This window comes from Ailuropoda melanoleuca, chromosome 7, assembly GCF_002007445.2.
Source record: "Ailuropoda melanoleuca isolate Jingjing chromosome 7, ASM200744v2, whole genome shotgun sequence".
Classification (NCBI taxonomy): Eukaryota; Metazoa; Chordata; class Mammalia; order Carnivora; family Ursidae; genus Ailuropoda; species Ailuropoda melanoleuca.
In genome coordinates this window covers 8,377,196-8,399,895 of record NC_048224.1, presented here as the reverse complement: position 1 = coordinate 8,399,895, position 22,700 = coordinate 8,377,196, and the positions used below count along the sequence as shown (strand labels likewise).

At 38.9% G+C, this 22,700-nt stretch overlaps 1 protein-coding gene across 18 annotated transcripts in view; it reads left to right on the top strand.

Moving 5' to 3' along the window:
• FREM1 (FRAS1 related extracellular matrix 1) overlaps positions 1 to 22,700 on the top strand; it is a 186,862-nt gene that overhangs the window by 56,936 nt on the left and 107,226 nt on the right. For 15 of the 18 annotated variants that reach the window (XM_002915932.4, XM_034663912.1, XM_034663917.1 and 12 more), the window contains 7 exons: positions 639 to 770; positions 7,899 to 8,243; positions 8,861 to 9,003; positions 16,095 to 16,288; positions 17,001 to 17,091; positions 18,349 to 18,516; positions 21,760 to 21,968. In XM_002915932.4, the coding sequence (XP_002915978.2) occupies positions 639 to 770; positions 7,899 to 8,243; positions 8,861 to 9,003; positions 16,095 to 16,288; positions 17,001 to 17,091; positions 18,349 to 18,516; positions 21,760 to 21,968 (1,282 nt within the window). Of the gene's footprint in view, positions 1 to 638; positions 771 to 7,898; positions 8,244 to 8,860; positions 9,004 to 9,441; positions 10,588 to 16,094; positions 16,289 to 17,000; positions 17,092 to 18,348; positions 18,517 to 20,968; positions 21,015 to 21,759; positions 21,969 to 22,700 lie in introns of those variants that run through there. The other 3 variants (XM_034663926.1, XM_034663918.1, XM_034663927.1) reach the window with 3 other exon arrangements.

Sequence of the window (22,700 nt, the reverse complement as noted above, 5' to 3'; positions counted from 1 at the left end):
TTTCTGGACCATCATGCCTCCAATGGATGTATAAGGAACTGGTTGTCAGATTGGGGTTAATCGTATTAAAAGTAGAAATATTGTGGGGCACCTGGGCAGCTCAGTTTGTTAGGTGTCTGCCTTTGACTCCAGTCATGGTCCCAGGGTCCTGGGGCCGAGCCCCGAGTTGGGCTTGCTGCTAGTGAGGAGCCTGTTTCTCCCTCTCCTGCTCCCCTTGCTTCTGCTCTTTCTGTCAAATAAATAAAATCTTAAAAAAAGTAGAAATATTACTAAAAATATGGGGTGCCTGGGTGGTACAATCAGTTAAGCATCTGACTCTTGGTTTCAGCTCAGGTCATGATCTCAGGGTCATAAGAACAAGCCCCACATCAGGCTCCACACGTAGTGTGGAGCCTGCTTGAGTTTTTCCCTCTCCCTCTCTCCCTCCCCTCTGCATTCTCTCTCTCTCTCTCTCAAATAAATAAGTCTTTAAAAAAGAAATATTACTAAAAATAAAAGCTAAATTTCAATTTCTTGAAAAACTTTCAAAGATACAATTTTTGGCTAGTTTGTGAGTGAAAATTCATTAATCTTGCCTTAAAGTAGGCGTGTTGGCATGTCATAGAACTTTCCAGGACATTTTCTGTTTTCTCTTGTAGGTCTGAGTCTTCTAGAGGGGCAGTCTCGGGCCATCACTTGGGAACAGTTTCAGATTGTCGACAATGATGACATCCATGCTGTCCAGTTGGTCACCGTGGGCGGCCTGCAGCATGGACGGCTTACACTAAGAGGTGAAAGATCAGTCTCTCCGACCTAGAAGAGAACCTGAGAAGTATTTTCTCCAAAGGCAGATCATGTTTAACAGGATGTACATAGCCGTCTCTTGGGACTCATTTCTTTTTCTTTTTTCCCCCAAGTTTTTATTTAAATTCTAGTTGGTTAACATAAGTGTAATATTGGTTTTAGAAGTAGAATTTAATGATTCATCACTTACATATAACACCCAGTGCTCATCACAAGTGCCCTCCTTAATGTCCATCACCCATTTATCCCATCCCCCCACACACACCTGCCCTCTGTAGTTGTAGTTTGTTCTCTGTAGTTGAGTCTCTTATTATTTGCTTCCCTCTCTCTTTTCTTTCTTTTTTTCCCTCCCCGTATGGTATCTGTCTTTCTCTGACTGACTCATTTTACTTAGCATAATACCTTCTAGTTACATAATACCTTCTAGCCACATCATTGCAAATGGCAAGATTTCATTTTTTTGATGGCTGAGTAGTATTCCATTGTGTGTGTGTGTGTGTGTGTGTGTATATATATATATATATATATATATATCACATCTTTATTCATTCATCTGTCAATGGACATCTGGGTTCTTTCCATAATTTGGCTATTGTTGCTAATGCTGCTATAAACATTGGGGTGCATGTACCCTTTCCAATCAGTATTTTTGTATTCATTGGGTAAATACCTAGTAGTGCAGTTACTGGGTTATGGGGTAGTTCTATTTTTAACTTTTTGAGGAACCTCCATACTGTTTTTCAAAGTGGCCACACCAGTTTGCATTCCCACTGACAGTGCAAGATGGTTCCCCTTTCTCTAATCCTTGCCAACATCTGTTGTTTCCTGTGTTGTTAATTTTAGCCATTCTGACAGGTGCGAGGTGATATCTCATTGGAGTTTTGATTTCTATTTCCCTGGTGATGAGTGATGTTGAATATCTTTTCGTGTGTCTGTTGGGCCATTTGTATGTCTTCTTTGGAAAAATGTCTATCGATGTCTTCTGCCCATTTCTTAAGTGGATTATTTGTTTCTTGGGTGTCACGTTTGCTAAGTTCTTTATAGATATTGGATACTAACCCCTTATCTGATATATCATTTGCAGATCTCTTCTCCCTTTCTGTAGGTTGCCTTTTAGCTTTGTTGATTATTTCTTTCACTATGCAGAAGGTTTTTATCTCTATGAAGTCTCAGTAGTTCATTTTTGCCTTTGTTTCCCTTGCCTGTGTTGACATATGTAGTAAGAAGTGCTGGAGGTTCCTGCCTGTGTTCTCCTCTAGGGTTTTTATTGTTTCCTGTCATTTAGGTATTTCATCCATTTTGAATTCATTTTGGTGTATGGTGTAAGAAAGCACTCCAGTTTCATTCTTTTGCATGTTGCTGTCCAGTTTTCCCAACACTATTTGTTGAAGAGGCTGTCTTTTTTCCATTGGATACTCTTTCCTGCTTTGTTGAAGATTATTGACCATAGAGTTGAGGGTCCACTTCTGGGTTCTCTGTTCTGTTCCATTGATCTGTGTGTCTATTTTTGTGCCAGTACCATACTGTCTTGATGATTACAGCTTTCTTTTTTTTTAATTTTTAAATTTTTTTTTACTTTTTTTTAATAATAATATTTTTTTATTATGTTAGTCACCATACAGTACATCCCTAGTTTTTGATGTAAAGTTCCATGATTCATTACTTGATTACAGCTTTCTAATAGAACTTAAAGTCTGGAATTGTGATGCCTCCAGCTTTGCTTTTCTTTTTCAAGATTGCTTTGGCTATTCAAGGTCTTTTGTGATTCCATACAAATTTTAAGATTGTTTGTTCTAGCTCTGTGAAAAATGTTGGCAGTATTTTGATGGCGATTGCATTAAATATGTTGATTGCTTTGGGTAGCATAGACATTTTAACAATATTTGTTCTTCCAATCCATGAGAATGGAATGTTTTACCATTTCTTTGTGTTATCTTCAATTTCTTTCATAAGTGTTCTACAGTTTTCATAGTACAGGTCTTTTACCTCTTTCATTAGGTTTATTCCTAGGTATCTTATGGTTTTTGTTGCAATTGTAAATGGGATGGATTCCTTCATTTCTCTCTCTGCTACTTCATTATTGGTGTATAGAAATGCAACAGATTTCTGTACATTGATTTTTTTATCCTGTGACTTTGTTGAATTCATCTATCAGGTCTAGCAATACTTTTGGTAGAGTCTTTCAGGTTTTCTACATAGATTATCATGTCATCTGCAGATGCTTGATTACTTCCTTGCCAGTTTGGATGCCTTTTATTTTGTCTGATTGCTGAGGCTAGGACTTCTAGCACTGGGTTAAATAACAGTGGTGAGAGTGGACATCCTTGTGTCATTCCTGCCTGTAGAGGAGAAGCTCTGTTTTTCCCCTTTGAGGATGAGATTAGCTGTGGGTTTTTTTTGTATATGATCTTTATTATGGTGAGGTATGTTCCCTCTATCCCTACTTTATTGAGGATTTTTATCAAGAAAGGATGCTGTACTTTTTCAAATGCTTTTTCTGCATCTATTGAGAGGACGATATGGTTCTTATCCTTTCTTTTATTAATGTGGTGGATCACGTTGTTTGATTTGCAAATGTTGAACCACCCTTGCAGCCAAGGAATAAATCCCACTTAATCATGGTGAATGATTCTTTTAAAGTACTGTTGGATTTGATTCACTGGTATCTTGTTGAGAATTTTTATATCCATTTTCATCAGGGCTATTGACCTGTCATTCTCTTTTTCAGTGGGGTCTTTGTCTGGTTTTGGAATCAAGGTAGTGCTAGTCTTGTAGAAGGAGTTTGGAAGTTTCCCTTCCAATTCTATTTCTTGGAACAGTTTGAAAAAAAATAGATATTAACTCTTCTTTAAAAGTCTGGTAGAATTCCCCTGGGAAACCATCTGGCCCTGGACTTTTGTTTGTTGGGAGATTTTTGATTACTGATTCAGTGTCTTTGCAGGTTATGGGTCTGTTCGAATTTTCTATTTCTTTCTGTTTCAGTTTTGGCAGTTTGTATGTTTCTAGGAATTTGTCCATTTCTTCCAGATTGCTCAGTTTGTTGGCATATAATTTTTCATAATATTCTGTTATGACTACTTGCATATTTGTGGTGTTGGTTGTGATCTCTCCTCTTTAGTTTGTGATTTTTAAAAAAATATTTTATTTATTTATTTCAGAGAGAGAGCATGAGTGGGGAGAGGGGCAGAGGGAGAGGGAGAAGCAGACTCCTCGCTGAGCAGGAAGCCTGATGTGGGGCTCAGTCTTAGGACCCTGGGATCATGACCTGACCTGAAGGCAGATGCTTAATGACTGAGCCGCCCAAGCACCCCTAATTTGTGATTTTATTTATTTGTGTCCTTTGTCTTTTCTTTTTGATAAATCTGGCTAGAGGTTATCAATTTTATTACTTCTTTCAAAGAACCAGTTCCTAGTTTCATTGATCTGTTTTACTGTGTTTTTGTTTGTGTCAATATCATTTATTTCCCTTCTTCTGCTGGCTTTTGTAGCTGTTCCTTTTTTAGTTCCTTTAGGGTATGTACTTGAGACTTTTCTTGCTTCTTGAGGTAAGCCTGTATTGCTATATATTTTCCTCTTTTGGCCACTTTTGCTGCATCCCACGGTCATGTTTTCATTTTTATTTGCTTCCATATATTTCTTACTTTTTAAATTTCCTTATTAACCCATTCATTCTTCAGTAGGATGTTCTTTAACCTCCATGTATTTGTGGTTTTTCCAAATTTTTTCTTGTGGTTGACTTCAAATTTCATAGTGTTGTGGTCTGAAAATATACATGGTATGATCTCAATCTTTTTGTAATTGTTGAGGGTTGATTTGTGACCCAGTATGTGATCTATTCTGGAGAATGTTCCATATGCACTCGAAAAGAATGTGTATTCTGCTGTTTTAGGATGAAATGTTCTGAATATATCTGTTAAGTCCATCTGGTCCAATGTGTCATTCAAAGCCATTTTTCCATGTAGATTTTCTGCTTAGATGATCTGTCCATTGCTGTAAGTGGGGTGTTGAAGTCCTCTACTCTTATTGTATTACTATCAATGATTTTCTTTATGTTTGTTATTAATTGATTTATGTATTTCGGCGCTACCAAGTTGTGGGCATAAATATTTACAATTGTTAGATCTTCTTGTTGGATAGAGCCCTTAAGTATGATATAGCACCCTTTGTCATCTCTTTTTACACTTTTTGGTTTAAAAGGTAGTTTGTCTGATATAAATATGGCTACTCTGGCTTTCTTTTGACATCCATGAGCATGACAGATGGTTCTCCAAGTCCTCACTTTCAATCTACAGGTGTCTTTAGGTCAAAAATGAGTCTCTTGTAGGTAGCATATAGGTAGATCTTGTTTTTTGTTTGTTTGTTTGTTTGTTTTGTTTTGTTTTGTTTTAATCCATTCTGATGCCCTGTGTCTTTTGAATGGAGCATTTCATTCATTTACATTCAGAGTGATTATTGATAGATATGAATTTATTCATATTTGTATTACATTACAAATCCACTGTATTACCTGTAAAGTTGGTGTTTCTGGAGATTTTCTGTATTTCTTTCTAATCTTTGTTGCTTTTGGTCTTTCTTTCCGACTCAAAGAGTCTCCTTTATTTCTTGCAGGGCTGGTTTAGTGGTCATGAACTTCTTCAGTTTTTGTTTGTCTGAGAAACTCTATCTCTCCTTCTATTCTCAATGACAGCCTTCCTGGATAAAGTATTCTTGGCTGCATATTTTTCCTATTCAGCATGTTGAATATATCATGCCACTTTCTTCCTGCCAGATTTCTGTGGAGAGATCTTCTGTGAACCTGATTTGTCTTCCCTTCTAGGCTAGGGAATTTTTTTTCCCTTGCTGCTTCTAGGTTCTTTCCTTATTTCTGTATTTTGCAAATTTTACTAAGATATGTCTTGGTGTTGGCCTGCTTTTGTTGATTTTGTTGGGAGTTCCTGCATTTGTTTGTCTGTTTCTTTCCCCAGATTAGGGAAGTTTTCAGCTGTAATTTGTTCAAATAAACCTTTTGTCTAAGGTGTTATTTCTAAATGAATTGTCATATCCAGAAAATCTGGAGGTCTTAAAACCATTAGCTTTTGTGTTAGGGTGCTCATATCAATGGATAACCATTTATTTATCTACTTATTTATTTATTGAAGATGGAGGGGCAGAGGGAAAGGGAGAGAGAGAATCTTAAGCAGGCACCATGCCCAGCATGTAGCCTAATGTGGGTCTTAATCGATCTCACAACCCTGAGATCATGACTTGAGCCGAAATCAAGAGTCGGACACTTGACTGAGCCACCTAGGCACACCTGGATGACCATTTATGAGTAGCATCTTGGACTTGGCTCATTATTTAAATCTCAGATGCCATGTAATACTCCTTCTAAATGTACTCTTTAACTGATGATCTTATCCCAGTTGGAAGACAAAATATTTCCCTCTTATTTCTCTGATTCAGAAAAATGTGTTGAAAAACAGAAAAACTTACTTTTTTAAATACTTGATAATCATTATGTTATTAGTAGCACTATGTTATTATGTTAATTATGTTATCATTAAGAATAGTAGTTAACAAGGTGATGACCCTAATAAAAATAATATTCATATCATATGATAATACAGTCCGTTCCTTACAATGAGCTCAGAGGATTGAATTCAGTTATCCTCCTGGTATTCCTAACTACAAAGCAGAAAGGGAGCTCTTATTTGTTATCATTTGTGATTAAGAATTCTGAAATTAATGAAATGATAAATTCTCTTGCCTAATCCCAGGAGAGTAGGAGATCACCTTAAGCCTGGGTATGTCAGTCAGGGTGGATGTTTGGCTGCGTGTAAGGGAAACCCAGCTACAGTGACTTAAAAATTCAAGAGTTATTTTCCTCATGTGACAAGTTGCCCAGAGGTAGGCATTCCAGATCCATGATGCCAGGAGTTCTTTCTGCTCTGACTGTGGTTGCAAGATGGTCGTTACTTCCAGACTTTGAGTCTGCATTCCAGGAAGGAAGGAAGAGAAAGGACAATGAAAAAAGTTATGTCAATTAATTTGCTCTCTTTAACAACTTTTCTCAGGAACCTGATACAGTGGGTTCCACTTAAATCTACCAATTCATATACTACCCCCCTAGATGCAATGGAGTCTGGGAACCTGAGTGTTTTTAAATGGTCATATTGCCATTCCAAATAAAACTAGGATTCTGTTACTGGTGAAGAAGCAGAAAGTGGCTACTGGGTTAAGTAATCTATAGTGTCTGTTATACAAATGTTTAATCACATATTCCAGTGAGGGCTTTAAAACAGCTGTACAATGTAGGGAGACTACTGGGGCACTTGCCATCAACAATTGTAATTGTTTATGTAGACTGAATCAATGTTTATTAATACTGTAGAAATGAGGAATAGAGTGGTAGACCATGATGATGTTGTGGCTCAGAGGAGGTAGAAAATAGTGCTAAAATTTATTAAGCATTTTCTTTGTGCCAGATACTGTACAAAGTGTTACACATACTTTATCTTATATCAGCTTTAGGAGAACCTTAGAAAGTTGACTTGTCTAAGGTCATGTACTTAGAATGTGGCTGAACTGGGCTTTGAATCCAGGCCATTTGATAACAGAGCTCTAGCTCTTGGGCAATAAGCCAGTGCTTCATGAATTTTAGCATGTTTAGCATGTTTAGCAAGATTCCTGGGGCTCATCTCCAGAACTTGCATTTCTAATAACTTCCCAGGTGGTACTAATGGTCCTGGTTCAAGATGGCCCCTCTAAGAAGTGCTGCCATGTAGGATGATAGCAATGAGTTGAATAATAAACATATTTTGTAGGCTTACTGTTCTTTAAGTTCTCTCATCCTTTCTAGGGAATATGAGGTAGGTATTATTATCCCTGTTTTATAGATGAGTCTCAAATGAATTAAGTACCTTGCCCAAGTGCACACAGCTAATTAGTGTTACATCCAGTATTCAAAACCAGATCTGTGGAGGCCCAGAGCTGACTAAACAAGATTGTTTGTTTAAGTGAGGCAAGTATTGGCTGGTCCACTTTTCTTAACACCTTCTCCTCTAGGGCTGCTTTCACTACAGCTGCTCCATTGGCACCCCTCATTCAGTCAGCTCCATCTCTGCTGTCTTCATCAGGTGGGAAAGGATTTCTCTTCACTGTGGCTGACCTTCAGGCCGGAGTTGTTCGCTATCATCATGACGACAGTGACTCCACCAAAGACTTTGTGATCTTCAGGATATTTGATGGCCATCACAGCATCCGCCATAAGTTTCCCATCAACATTTTGCCCAAAGATGACAGTCCCCCGTTCCTCATAAGCAATGTTGTGATTGAACTGGAGGAGGGGCAGACGATACTGATCCAGGGTTCCATGCTGAGGGCATCAGACATGGACTCCAGTGATGACTACATCTTCTTTAATATCACGAAACCTCCTCAGGCTGGAGAGATCATGAAGAAACCAGGGCCAGGGCTGATAGGTAAGTTCTGAACAGTTAAGATTGTTGGTGTCAGAATTTCTACAAGGGTGGACATCAAGTTTATGAGGTAAGATACGATTATCATCCCATTTTATGGATGGGAAACCTGGCACCTAGAAAAGTTAAATTGATCTATTCAAGTTTGTGCATCTGGGAAGTTCCAGAGCTGGGCCTCAAGCTAACTGTTACACCTTGAAAAATTATGTCTGCCAAGCAAGATGATAGAATAAATAAGAAGTGTTTGGCCTATTCTACATTATTGATAAAGTAATTTCATGAATAACATTTATTTATGCTTTATTAGTATAATTTCATAGCTACTTCTTAAAGTAGTCTGGAGTAACAAAATAGGGATCAAGTAGTTGGTGTTAGTTAAGACTATGTTTCTTAAAAATATTTTTTGTAATGCTAATTTTTCTATATATTTTAAGACAGGTGTAGCAACTTTAATTTTTCCGATTATTGTTTATAAGCTTTGATAAAAGTATTTAATGAAAATTCCTTGGATGCATACACCGCACTAGGCAGAGAATACTTTGGAGATAAGTCCAATATCTTTATACCCCAACATCTGGAAGATTGTTACAAAAGTATGTGGTGTTTTGTGGCCCCAACAGGCTATGCTGTCCCTGGCTTCCTTCAGAGAGATCTATTTAATAGCATCATTTACTATCGTCACTTTGGTGGAGAGATCTTTGAAGACTCTTTTGAATTTGTCTTGTGGGACAGCCATGAACCTCCAAATCTCTCAGTGCCACAGGTAAGAAGCCATCTCTGAATACTGTCCTCAAGTCTTGTCCACAGATATCCATTCTGGGAGGTGTTATTAGAAACTACATACAAGCAGGTTTTAAGGTTCAAAGTTTGAGAAGCAATGGATTAGCAAAATTAAGTTAATTTCTTTGCAACATGACTTCTCCACCATTTACTTTCCTAGTAAGTTTTATAAATGATTGTATTTGTAAATACTGTGTTTGTAAATTACTTGTAACAACTCTGTGTATGCAGTGTTTTCAAGATCGTTTAACCATGGGGACCCTTTATACAGAACACCTCCCCAAATATGCTGGTTTTGTAACACTCAAGAAAATGCTGGCATTTTATGTGTAGTGGTTGAAGTATAGTCTCTGAAGTTATACTGCCCATGTTTCTCTCCTGTCCTTGACCCTAACTAACTGATTGACCTGTGCCTCCTCAGGTCAGATTGACCAGTTTCCTCATCTGTAAAATAGGTAATAATACAACTTCCTTACAGAGCAATTGTGAAGGTAAGTGAGATAATTATGTATAAAGTACTGAGAACTTTCTGGCACATGATAAGTACTCAGTAGATAAATTAGCTCTTATTTATTGTTGCTTTTGAAGAACTATGAGTTTCACCATCACTCAAGTATATCATTTAAGTATACAGGATATGGAAATAAGTTTATGGAGGCATTCTCATATAGAAATTACAGAAAATGGAGTTAGTGTAGGATCTGGACAACTATAAAAGGGTAGACTCCAGGCAAAGAGAGGATGGCTGGTGGTAGGGGTGGAAAAGACAGCTGAAAATAAGTGATCACTTATTATACATGGTTCTTTTTGCTAGGCATTTTATACCTATGATCATGGAAGGTAGCATGTGTAGAGATCAAAGCAAATCTAGAACCAGCTCTAGAATGATTATTTTAAAAGATTTTATTTATTTTGTTTAGAGGGTATTAGGGACAGAGGGAGAGGGAGGAGGAAACAGACTCCCTGCTGAGGTTGGAGCCCAGATACAGGGATTGGTCTCATGACCCTGAGATCATGACCTGAGCTGAAATCAAGAGTCAGATGCTTAACAGACAGAGCCACTGAGGCACCCCCTCTAGAATGATTTCTTAAAGCATGTGTCCCTATTAGTTATATGATGCTTCTCTTAATGTCACAGTCACTTACATTAGCCACTGCACGGGTGATTGAACTATTCATCTGTTTGCTAGGACAAAAGTAACAAAAAGTGATGATCAGGAAGAATGACGTCAGAGAGCCCAGAAACTGAAGGAACTAGGTGATCCCTGTTAAGAGGGAATAGAGAATGAATGAGAAAATTCTTAATTCATCTGCATATTGAATAACAAATCAATTCCTTTACAAATAACAACTCCCTCCTTTCATCAATGTATTATATGCCATTTCTAGATTGCATTTTTACTTGAGACCTTGGTTGACTTGATGCAAAATGGCAACTACTAATAGGATTTATTTTTAAATCTTCTATTGTATCTATCCAAACTGACCTGTTTCTGACTGGAATACATATCATTATTAGCAGATTATGTGTTTTATTAAAAATTGACTTCTTTTTCCTCTTCTGCTATTACATACCTTATACATCATAGGTATAGATTTATTTATATGTATCTCATATTTATAGATCAAATGGAGATGTGAGATCTCTCTATAGTAAGGTAATGAAAACTTTATTGAAGGAGAATTATTTCTAAATCTTGGCAAATAACTCAAACCAAACTCTGTAGATCCAGTTATAAGTTTATTCCCTATGATGGATGGATTTCTAAAGAAGAGGTCATAATTATGCTTTTCTTTGCTTTTGTCTTCTTAATCTGTGTTGAGAAAGAGAGAGACAGAGACAGAATCTATGAATTTGCTGTGTCTCTGGCTCCTAAATATTCTCCAGCTCATTCTTATGTACCCGCCTCTGTACCTGACGTCATTACACGTGTGTCTCACCAGCATTTTAAATTCACCATGTCCACAATCCATAAGATACTTGGAATATTTCCCCCCAAAACTTGTACAAAACCACTGTAACTAAAATCCCTGAAGTCCTCCCTAGTCCTTTTCTCTGTCTAATAACAGATCAGTCAGCAGGTCTTACTAAATCTACTTGATAAATTTCTCTCATCCGTCTCTAGCTCTCCACCCCACTGCCAGTGCTTTGGTTCCAATCTTCATCTTTTGAGGGCTAGATTATCATCAGAATTCCTCTCATGGGCTCTTAAGAATAGAGGAGATCAGCCACATCCTTGTAATTGAGGACAATTAAAACCCATTAATACAGTGGCAAAGTGTTTGGTAGCATTCCTCTGGCATCCATTTTCCCCCGCTTCTGGTCAGTGGCTGTTTTAGCTTAGTCCTTCTCCAAACCATGGACCTACTCTCAGCTATAACATCACCTGCTCCAGGAAACCTCCAGTGCTCCCCATTTCATAACTCCCCCAGGCTGGCTCAGCTTGTCCTTTTATATGATCTGATATCAAATAACTATAATGTAAGGCCATTATTTGTTTTATTGGATCAACTGTGAGCTCGCTGATGGCAGGAATCACAAATAATTTATCTCTGTGTCTTCAGGCTTTGGTTCAAGACTCAGAGTAGAACCTCAAGAACTGCTTTTTTTTGTGCCCAAATGAACTCTGGCTCTTCCCATTTTTATTGAAAGTAGAAAATATTAAGACTGAAACATTTGGTGGGAACTGGGAAGGGAGTGACATAGGGAGGAGTAAGCATAAATCTTTATTCTTCAGAGTTTCTAGGAATTAGTGTGTGCCAAACAACAAAACAAGTATTGTGTGTATGTGTTCTGATTAAGTGCTTTTGTGTTATAAACCCCCAATATCATCGAAACTCTAATTTTTAAGGGACTTGCATGATCATTAATCTACTTGATGATTGCGTCTTCAATTTGGACAGGTGTCTAGTCATGTCTTACACATAAAAATTCAGCAAAATCTGTAAAATAGTCAAGAACATCTGCAACTTTCTGCCATTAACTGGAAGTCCAGATAAAAAGGCTGCTTGACAGGAGCTTTTTTGATCAGAAGTTTCCCTGGTCACCAAAATTTAAAGCAAGGCACAGGATTGCTTAGGCCAAAATGTTGGAAAACTTCCTTTCATAGAGACAGAAAGCAAGGATCTCCTCAGATGAGACGCAATGCACATAAAGCAAGAAAGAAGTTACATAAGCAGGAATACCCCTTCCCTCTTCTCGTCCTTCTCTACTGAATGATCCTTGAGAGTTTGACTGACACACCAGACAACAGTGTATCTACACACCAGCAAGAAAACCTCTCTTTCTATCTTGGTTGTCCTTACTGTCATCAAATAAAGCCTCACCCGCTCAATTTGTTTTTGAAAAATATTTCCTCCTTCATCCTCCTCAATAGAGGGTTTTATAGGGCTTAAGCTGTAAGCGGTCTTAAACCAGGAAAAAGTGATATAGAAATAAAATGGGGTGGGTGGGAGGATGGGTGAAATAGGTGATGGGGACTAAGGCATGCGCTTGTCGTGATGAGCACCAGGTGATTAAAATAAAAACTTTAAAAAAAAAAGTAAAGTGGAGAATGAAAAATAAGGATAGATGAGAGAAACAGGAAGAGGACTAAGAAATGGAGAAAGAAAGGAAGCAGGTACCACAAAGACCTGTGGGTCAAGTGGAAGGAAGCAACTGGACATGACTGGATGAGAGAACAGGTACCCTGGGCATGGGCATTTGTCTGAAGTCAGACTGGGAAGTGGAATGGGCAAAGCTAACATTGATAGTAGTTCCTGGGGCTGAGAAGTACCACTGGATAATCTCAAACAGAAGATGCAAGATAAAGAATCAGGCAAAAGTCAAAGCTGAGGCAGAGAAAGGATCAAGAACCCAGGCTTGTAAGAAAGTCAGTTAGCTGTCGGAGTATCATATATGGAGCCTGATCTGAAGGTCAAGGTCAGGCTTTGTCATTTTGTGTACTGATTTATCACTTTATATTCAGATTCTCTCCAAGTCTGTTTGCAGGTGCCTGTGGCCATAAGTAGACTGGAGGGATGTAGGGAGAGTCAGCAGCAAGAACCCAGTGATTGGACACTAGTTTTTCACTGTCTGGGAATGGGTGTTCAATAATGTCTTTTTTACAACCAAATTTCAGAACAATGAGAATTCTTTATTTCTCTACGGGGCTTGTTAAAATAGGATTTTTCTTACCCACAGACACACATACAATAATTGTTTAAACATGCATAAATATGTAAAGATACATCAATTTAAGTGATCATAAAGCATGTTGAAAAATGTGCCCACCAAGAATTACTACAGGGGTATAAAAAAGCATGCTTGTACATTCTTTTTACACAAAGAACACATTGGAGAATAAATTAGCATGGAAAATGGTCTCTTTGAAGGCACAATAACTATTGTTTCCATATTAAATCCAGTTTTTCAATTAAGTGGAGCCTTGCTGATGTGCACTATGGCTGGGAGGTCCCATCGAGAATTTCTGAACTTTGTAGATTAGCAAAAAACTGTAATTGGAAAAAAAAATTGTGACACAGACTCCAGGAGACTGGAGAAATGACTGTTATTGTGTTCTTTTATTTTGATAACTGGCTTTAGTTTTTAATTATTGAAATGTTTCATAATGGAGTAGTAAATACGTTGTATGCTTTTGTAAAAGTAATCAAGGATGGAGACAGGGAATTAATTAATTGAGCACCTTCTACCAGGTACTCACTGTGCTACTAGAGAGAAAAACAGAGCCCCAAAGGGGTTAAATTTTTGCCCCAGGGAGCATAGCTTGTAGGTGACCCAGCTGATGTCTCAGGCTTTATCACAGAAAAGCTTTTAGTTTTTGCTTTGTACATCAATTTAAAAAGGAATTTTCTTCATTTTCAAATTAAGTATTGTGAACACCATTATTGTAGACAAAACTGGCATTGCTGATCTGTGCTTTGGTAACAGTATTAAAATAATTAGAACCAGGGTAAGAATACTCTCATGCATCAAGCTGTGCAAAGATCCATGATGCCAAACAAATGTCCCATTTCGAGAGAGAATTAGTAATTACTTTCTCACAGCCAGTCATGGTTTATTAGAAAAAAAAAGTGATGTAAAAGCTGTTTGGCAAAGCCGCTTTGCCCTCTTGCATGATCCCGAACCTGTGAGTATGATTGTAAGAATTTGAAAAATCACAAATAGGGCATGTTGACTGAGTTAGCAAACACCTATGCAGTATCTCCTACCTACAAAATACCATGCCAGTTGTTGTGGAGCAACCAGAATGAACATAGTATTTATTGAGCACCTACTATGTGCCAGACTTTTACCTATGTAGCGATATTTGATCCTCATAACAACTCTGTGAGGTGGTGATTGTTCTACTTAACTAACCAATAAAACTGACACCCAAAAAAGTTGAGTGACTTGTTCAAGATTAATAGCTACTGAGTGGTATAATCTGCATTTTAACTGTCTGTCCACTGACAAATTCCACAGGGTTTGCACTATGCTATGATACTCCCCTTGGGGACCTTTCAGTCTAGGAGAGACTGACATGTGAACTACTAACTAATAATATAAGACAATGAAATAATAATGTTTGTTGAGGGATAAGCAAAATTCAGAAACAATTCCAACTGAGAAATTGGGCAAAGTTTTTTTTTTTTTAAAGATTGGTTTATTTTTTTAGAGAGAGAGTGTGTGAGTGAGCAAATGAGGGGCGTGGGGAAGGGGCAGAGGGCAAGGGAAAGAATCTCAGGCAGACTCCTCATTGAGTGGGCAGCCCGACGCAGGGCTCAATCTCACAACCCTGAGACCATGACCGGAGCTGAAATCAAGAGTTGGACCTGCAACCGACTGAGCCACTCAGGAGCCCCCAAGAAATTGGGCTAAGTTTTAAGAAGAGACCTCAAGGGTAAGAAAGCCTCAAGTTGCTGGAGAAAGCAGGAGAAAAGCATTGCAGATTGAAGGAACAGCATGATCCAGAGCATAGAGGCTTGCTTGAGAACTAAAGCCTCAAATCTTGTGCTCATCTAGAGTCCTTGGTTAATGTTGAAAGGTGGTAAAAGAAAGTTGAAAAATAGAGTGTGTCTAAACTGTGGAGGTCTTGGGTGCTATGTGGAGGAGCTTGAATGATTTAATCCCTCTTGAGTTGTGGTTTATTTTTTTTTGGGAGAGGAATAACTGATTTCACTTGCATTTTTTTTTTTTTTTTAAAGAGAACACTGAAGGTACATAAAGTCTAGATTAGGTTTTGGTGTTTGGGCTCATAGGAAGCTGTTGCAATAACGTAGGGAAGAAAGTATGAGAGCTGGAGCTAGACCAGTAAGAGTGGGAATGACAGTTGGGGTGGGGGCGGGGTGTGGTCATGGCATAAGAAATTTGGTAAGCAGGGGCGCCTGGGTGGCACAGCAGTTAAGCGTCTGCCTTCGGTTCAGGGCGTGATCCCGGTGTTCTGGAATCGGGCCCCACATCAGGCTCCTTCACTACGACCCTGCTTCTTCCTCTCCCACTCCCCCTGCTTGTGTTCCCTCCCTCGCTGGCTGTCTCTATAAAAAGAAAGAAAAAGAAAGAAAGAGAGAGAGAGAGAGAGAGAGAGAGAGAAAGAGAAAGAAAGAAAGAAAGAAAGAAAGAAAGAAAGAAAGAAAGAAAGAAAGAAAGAAAGAAAGAAATTTGGTAAGCAGAAACTCTAGGACTTGGAGATGAGTTATGTGTCAGTGGAGAAGGAGGAAACAGAAGTCATGACAAGGTTTCTAGGATCAATGACTGTGTGAAGGGTAGTAGTGAAAGAAAGCACAGGTTGGTGGTGGAAGGGAGAAGTAGAAATAAAATCAGGAACATATTTTGGTATTATGTGCCTGTTCTGTAGCATTCATGACTGCATTAACTCTAACTGTGGTAATTCTATTCTTAAAATATAGCATTAAATGGGTAAGAATGTTCCATTTTTGGCCCACATTCTTAACAGCTCCTGAATCATTTCAATGGAAGTATATTACAAATGGGAGTTTTTGAAAAGCATCTTAACCTTGAGTGGGTGATTGTGGGGTGTTTTCTTTGGTGTCCTTTGGTATTTCAAATTAATGGCACAGATAATTTCTCTCCAGGTGGTGACCATCCATATCACTCCAGTGGATGACCAGCTTCCAAAAGAGGCTCCTGGAGTTTCTCGGCATTTGGTTGTCAAGGAAACTGAGGTGGCCTACATAACTAAGAAACATCTACATTTTATAGATACAGAATATGACAGGGAGCTTCTCTACACGATAACAACACCTCCGTTTTTCTCTTTCGGCCATAGGTATCTCTTGAGAAGTCATCACCTGGGCTATTTGTTGAGGGTTGTGTCCAAGGACTGAGTCGCAGGTGTCCATATAAGTACTGTGGTTCAGTTGCTCTGTTGGTCAGGCATGAACTTGTATTCAATTCCACATTTACTGTAATCTCAAACTTATCTCATACCTCCCTTGAAAAGCTGTATTAATTTGTAAGTGACCTGCCGCTTGTATTGTCTTCAGCTTAGGTAAGCTTAAAATGGTCCTTAATCTTTTTTTCATACAACATTTCTTTTTTCCTAAAGAGAATGTTATTTTTGTTTTTTAAATAAAATTTATTGAATCTTCACAATACTGTTTTCAGGTATTGCAGGTCACAAAATCGTCATATTCTATGATCCCAATCAGAAAAGTGACATGAATATATCTGAGGCTTATGTCATGTACGTGATAGCAAGGAAACATTTTTTAGGATGTGAAGAACGATTCCCTTTCACGAGAGCCAAGTAGAAAATTCTGTACATTGTTTCTGCAGTCATAAGAGTGGCATTGATGATTCTGGGCTGAAGGCTAGAACTACCCTCCCTACCCCAACAGAAGGAGAGAATATAAAGATCGAATATTGATTTCTTCTTACAATAAGCATTTGTAGCTTTAGAAAATTTGGTTGCAGGCTCTTTGACTTAATGTTTCTTGCCCGGAAAATTAGCTGATGTGTTCTCCTGTATCTCTCTTTAGACATCTGGATGCTGGGAAATTATTTATGGTGGATAGCATTCCAAACCTGACCAAAAATCCTGCAGCCTCAGGGCTGAGATCATTCACTCAGGTATGATGCTCTGCTAAAATGTTGACAAACGTGATGGGGGTGTCTTCTGAGAGAAGGGATGACACTTCTAGTGTTCCACTTGAGAATGCTGGCCTTTGACATCTGTCAGAAACATCAAATGCTTGATGTCTACATTCTTTCTGGTTGCATACTTTTATTAAGCATGTGCTATCTATTTGACAATGCTTCATTGAGCTGGGTGTGATTTCAAAATCTTGTTATAATTCAGCACAGTCTTTTGCATTGTTTTACCAGTAGTCGGGCTCTGATTTATAGACCTGGTTCCTATGGTTTTATTCTAACACATTCAAGTCATTCAGGATCCTACTGTATTAGTTTCCTAGGGCTGCCAAAGGGACCACATACTGGGTGGCTTAAAATAACAGAGACTTACTGTCCCAAAGTTCTGGAGGCTGAAGTCTGAAATCAAGGTGTTGGCAGGGTCGAGTTTTCTCTGAAAACCTGTAGGGGAAGATTTCCTTGCCTCTTTCTCAGACTCTCTGACGTTCTTTGGCTTGTGGATCAACACTCCCGTCTGCCTCTGTCATCCTATGGCCATCTTCTGTCTGTGTGTCTCTCTCTTCTTATGAGGACACAAGTTATATTCCTTGCCCCATTCCCAAATAATGTCATATTCTGAGGTACTAGAGGTTAGGACTTCAACATATCTTTTTTTGGGGGAACGCATTCAACTCATAATATCTACCACCTTCTGAAATCCTTCACCAACCTTCTCCCCCTTCCTGTGGACTCTACCCTGAATACTGTCCTGAGAGTCACAGTGATGGTGATGAATACTTAGGCAGCACCTACCCCTGTCTGTAGGGCTACTTCTGCCTAATCTCACTGTAGTTAGATGTTGCAAATGAGTATGTAAACCCCATGTGCTCAGTACTACTATTTTATTATTTTATTTATTTTACTGATAAGGACACAGAGGCCTCACAAGTTTAAGTAACTTGACCAATATCGCACAGCTAATTTGTGGTGAAGCTGGGTTGAAATTCTCATCTCCCGTCTTTTATAGAGTTGACTGGCTTCAAGCACTTGACATATTTACTCAATTTCTTTCTTCTTATCCCTCCTGGTGTTAGAAAAAGTGATTTATAAAATAAAGCTTTTTGGACTCTTCAAAATGATGATGTTGGCATTTCCAGTGTCGGATATCAACATGATGGTTCTCGGAAAACTAGCTCTCTGAAAGGCTCTGATCCTTGCAGATGGGTACCCATGTGTCCATCTTGATTTGCTTTGCAGCATGCTGTGAACCACATGAAGGTGGCCTACATGCCACCCATGCAAGATATAGGCATCCGTCCAGGACATGTCCAGTTTGCCTTTTCCATCAGTAACCAGCATGGTGGCACTTTACATGGAATCTGCTTTAACATCACAATTCTTCCAGTGGACAATCAAGTTCCTGAGGTATGTACAATGTTCGATATGAAAGATGAAGAGGAGGGAAGACCTAAGGAAAGAAAGAAAGACTTGAAGACTTACTGGAAATGCTAACTTTTCTTTAGGCTATTTTCCAGAACTTTCTAATTTTTCAGCTACAGTGTAGGAAAAAAGCTTGGGGGAAGGGAGTCTTTCACCTCCTATGGGACTTTCTGTCTAAAAGGTGAGATTTTCCAGTTGCTGAATTTGGCATTATATTTAAAGCTTTATCAAAACCTCTTTCATTTCCTTTCCTTTCTGCTGAGTCTCACATGCAGATCAGGGGAAGGGGATTAAGTTATGGGTTTCTTAGCAACCGGAAGGACTTATTTGCTCTCATTGTGGGCCAACTCTATGGTCACTAATCTAAATAAGCTTTTTAATTTTTCAAATGAATTAAGATGGGTTCTTCCATCCTCTCCCATCCCAGCCCCATGTTGACATAAAGTCAAGCACTTGGGTCTCTTATTAAAACTGAACTACAAAGGCGATGCTACCTTGTGCATCTTATCTGTGAGGCTGGACTTCATTTGTTCCAAACCCCATCGGAGGGCTAGACTTAACTCGTGTAGCTATTTCTGGGCTCATTTTCCCCCAGAAGTGGAAAGACAAGGTAGGATTACCTTTTCATCAGGAACCAGAGGGATGAGAACCCACACATGTCTCATCCCCAAGGAAAGAGGTCACCTTCCAGGTACCTACCTGGAAGACAGCCAGGAGCCCTGAGGCTCCCTCTTCCCCATCTCTACATCTGCCCAAAGTTGGAGGGCAGAGGTCTCCTCTGAGGGACCAAGGGGCTTACTCAACCCACACAAGTATTCTGATTGAGCCAAACAATACTTTTAATTAATGAGTTGCCAACATTTAAACATCAGGAAGTTTCATATCAAGTCTGGATTTCTGGCTTCTCTTGAAAATTTGGGAAGTCTAGGAGCATTGAACTCACTTACCCCTAGCAGCAGTTGCCTGGGCTTGCTTTCCAGTGTCCAGAGACCCCACCCTGCTCAGTACACTCATTTACATCGCTGGCCTGCCCCTCAGGGCTCTGAACTTGCCATTTTGGGCAGAAGATGCGCCAAAGAGCTCACACAAAAGACAAAAGAATCTGAGCTACGTTCTTCGATTTCTTCCCTGTCAGGGACCCGATCACATTCCCTGTGGACAAATAGTTTAGAATGTCTGTTAATTTGATTAGATTTTATTTAGACCATTCTTTTCTCTGTATGAGATACATGCCCTGAACTAGCACAGCATCTAAAGAAACCAAAGCTTTTTATAGAACAATCATGGGGAGAAATAGTGTTTTATGCAAAGCAATCCAAACCTCTTGCTAGAGAAAAATGATCTGTGGAGAAAGCTAGAAACGGTGAAGTGAACAGCTACCTCCCTCTGAGTTATGACGACTCAGGGCTAACGGGACACAGTGGCTTCTTTTTCCTGTGGTGTATGGAACAAATGAAATCATGCTTTAGAGAACTGACAACATTAGAAATAAAATTAAATGAGTAGCTCCAGTGAAAGCAGTCCCACAAGTGGTTTCCTGGCATGAAATACCCACAGATAGCTGAGTTGAGTGATAACCACTAGGTGATCTTAATATGATGCTAACGGGAAGGCCCCAAAACCCAAGCACTGGGTTTGGGCAGAGACTGAAAAGTTAGTGATGAATAAGTTGAGGCAAATTAGCCTTATGCTTTTATTTTTTGAAAGTTGCCCTAAAATACATATATATTTTAAAACCATAGAGTATAGCACAGTATATCCCTTGAAACATTAACATCTTGTGGTATTAATTGATGGAATTCGGGAATCAATGAGGCTGACATACATGGACCTTGTTTCAAAAATAATGCTTCTCTTTTAATAACAGGAGTGTTCTTTCTTTCTTTCTCCACTAAATAGTAAAAATGTAAGAGTGAGGCATGTGGGAAGGTTGTTGTTGAGAGTTGTTGTAGGGAGAGAAGGCTCTTGTTTTATGTTTTCATTTGCTAGTAGAGGTAGTTCATTGAAGAATAGAAGGCAACTCTCTCAGGGTGGTTGGTCTCATAATTTCCATGATCCAGGGGGCTGCCTTGGGGCAGCTGTGCCCTAGTGGGCAGGAGGATAGAGCAGGGCTCTGAGTGAAGGCTGTGACTTCTTGCTCACTTCTCTTTCCTCTGCCCATCTCCCCCCCACCCACCCCCTACTGCTCCCTTTACCAATTTTTTCCTCAGGAACATTCTCTTTTCTGGGAGCAGCAGCTGGTATGAAGAGAGTGGCTCTTCCTTGAAGAATGCTGTATCCTCACATGGGCAGGGCACTCACCTCAGACCTTTTGCAGGGGACCTTCAGAGCCCATGATTGGTACCCCAACTCTATCTGCTTGCTTTTACTTCTGTGTGGTAATATAAATTTGGGAGAATGATAGACTAAACAAAGTTCACTGATGTTTCTATTGCAGGATCTCAGAACATTGAATATACTTACATGCCTCATAAATCTCCAAGGTGAAGATATTGTATGTGGCTGTTCTGAAGCCTTATTTGACCAGAGAACACTTCTCGCCAAGTCCCAATGTAGTGATAAAGCATCTTAAACCCTTCTAACTTGCTTTTACTTTCAAATGAATTGTTGGTTGAGTAGTGGGTTTTTCTATCATCAGAAGTTATCTTTATGGCTTAATTATTTGTCTAATGTTTAAATAGAGATATTTCTTGTGGATCTTCAATCACCAATCTTCAGCTCTATTTCCATCTCTAAAATACTTATTACAATTGACACTTAAAAGCTCCAACCAATATCCGAAATCTTTAAGAATTTTTAGGGTGAGGAAAGAGATGGATTCTTTCCTCTAGGGGAATTCGATATAATTGTTGTTCGTTGTCTGGATGCAGGTATATATGTATCCAGCAATGGCGGGTGTTGACATGATGGATAGTGCTATTTTCTCTATTTAGCACCACTGATAGTAACCAGTTTGGTTGCTGCTTCCATTATAAGGGGGTCTGAGGTAAATAAAATGCAGATACGTTGAAGGCCTTGCTTCTTTGTATACCTCAATGCTTAGAATTGGAAATGTTTAGTAAAAAATATTTTTCAGCCAAGATGTTCAGCTATGAACTTGTCCCCTTTACCACATCCTTGAAAAATTAATTGACATGCGAAGATGGTACTAGAAGTTTTCTATTTATTTAATGAGCTCAGGGATAGTTCATGGAACAAGACTTTGAATGTTTTCTTCCTTCTTTTTAGGTGTTTACCAACCCCCTGAAAGTGACTGAGGGAGGTCAGTGTGTCATCAGCACAGAGAACGTTCTGGTTTCTGATGTGGATACCAAACTGGACAACATCTACCTCTCCCTACAAAGACTGCCTCAGTGTGGAAGGGTAGAGCTGGATGGATTTTCTCTAAACACAGGAGGCACATTTTCTTGGGGAGACCTCCATGCTTTAAAAGTTAGGTTAGAACATTTCCTGGATTTCTTTTTTGATATGCTTTGGCCTTCCTCTGGATCAGTTGCGAGGCAGAGTAGGAGAAAGAAGTTTGTTTCATTTTTTCAGGGGTACCAGCATGCCAATTAATACTTTAAAGGGTCAGTTGAAAATTAGAAATGACAAACTTTTAATTTCCCTCCAGACATTTTCTTTCCATCTGACATGCTTGTACCAGTGGCAATGACTTTTTGGATATTTGAACAACAAAAATTAATCACCATGAATATTACATTTGCTGCAACTGTACATATCACAAGAGGTAATAGCCAAACTAGATGAATATAGACTGAAATGATCTATATGGCTAACCTACGTAGTTGAACTTGGCTTCAAGGAAAGTCAGTTTCACAACCGTGGAAACTCTGGGATAAAATTCTGTTGATCAGTATCTTTAGCATAAATTTGTATTCCCTTCCACTGGGAAGACACTTGCAGGCAAACATGCAGGGTAGGCTGGGGAGGTAGGGCATGGAGTAGTACTTGGGTTTCTGATAGTCAGAGAGAGAGCAATTCATTTCTCAAGGTCCTACAGCAGCTCCCCTCACCTTGAGGTCTTTCATTTCTTCTACCTACTGCAGTTCTGTAAAAAACTTTCCTACAAAATATCATAAAATACATTCTCTGTAAAGCAATGCAAGGTACTCAGTAGCACAGATCAGGTAAACAGATATACTAGTTGACTTATCATTTATAAGTTC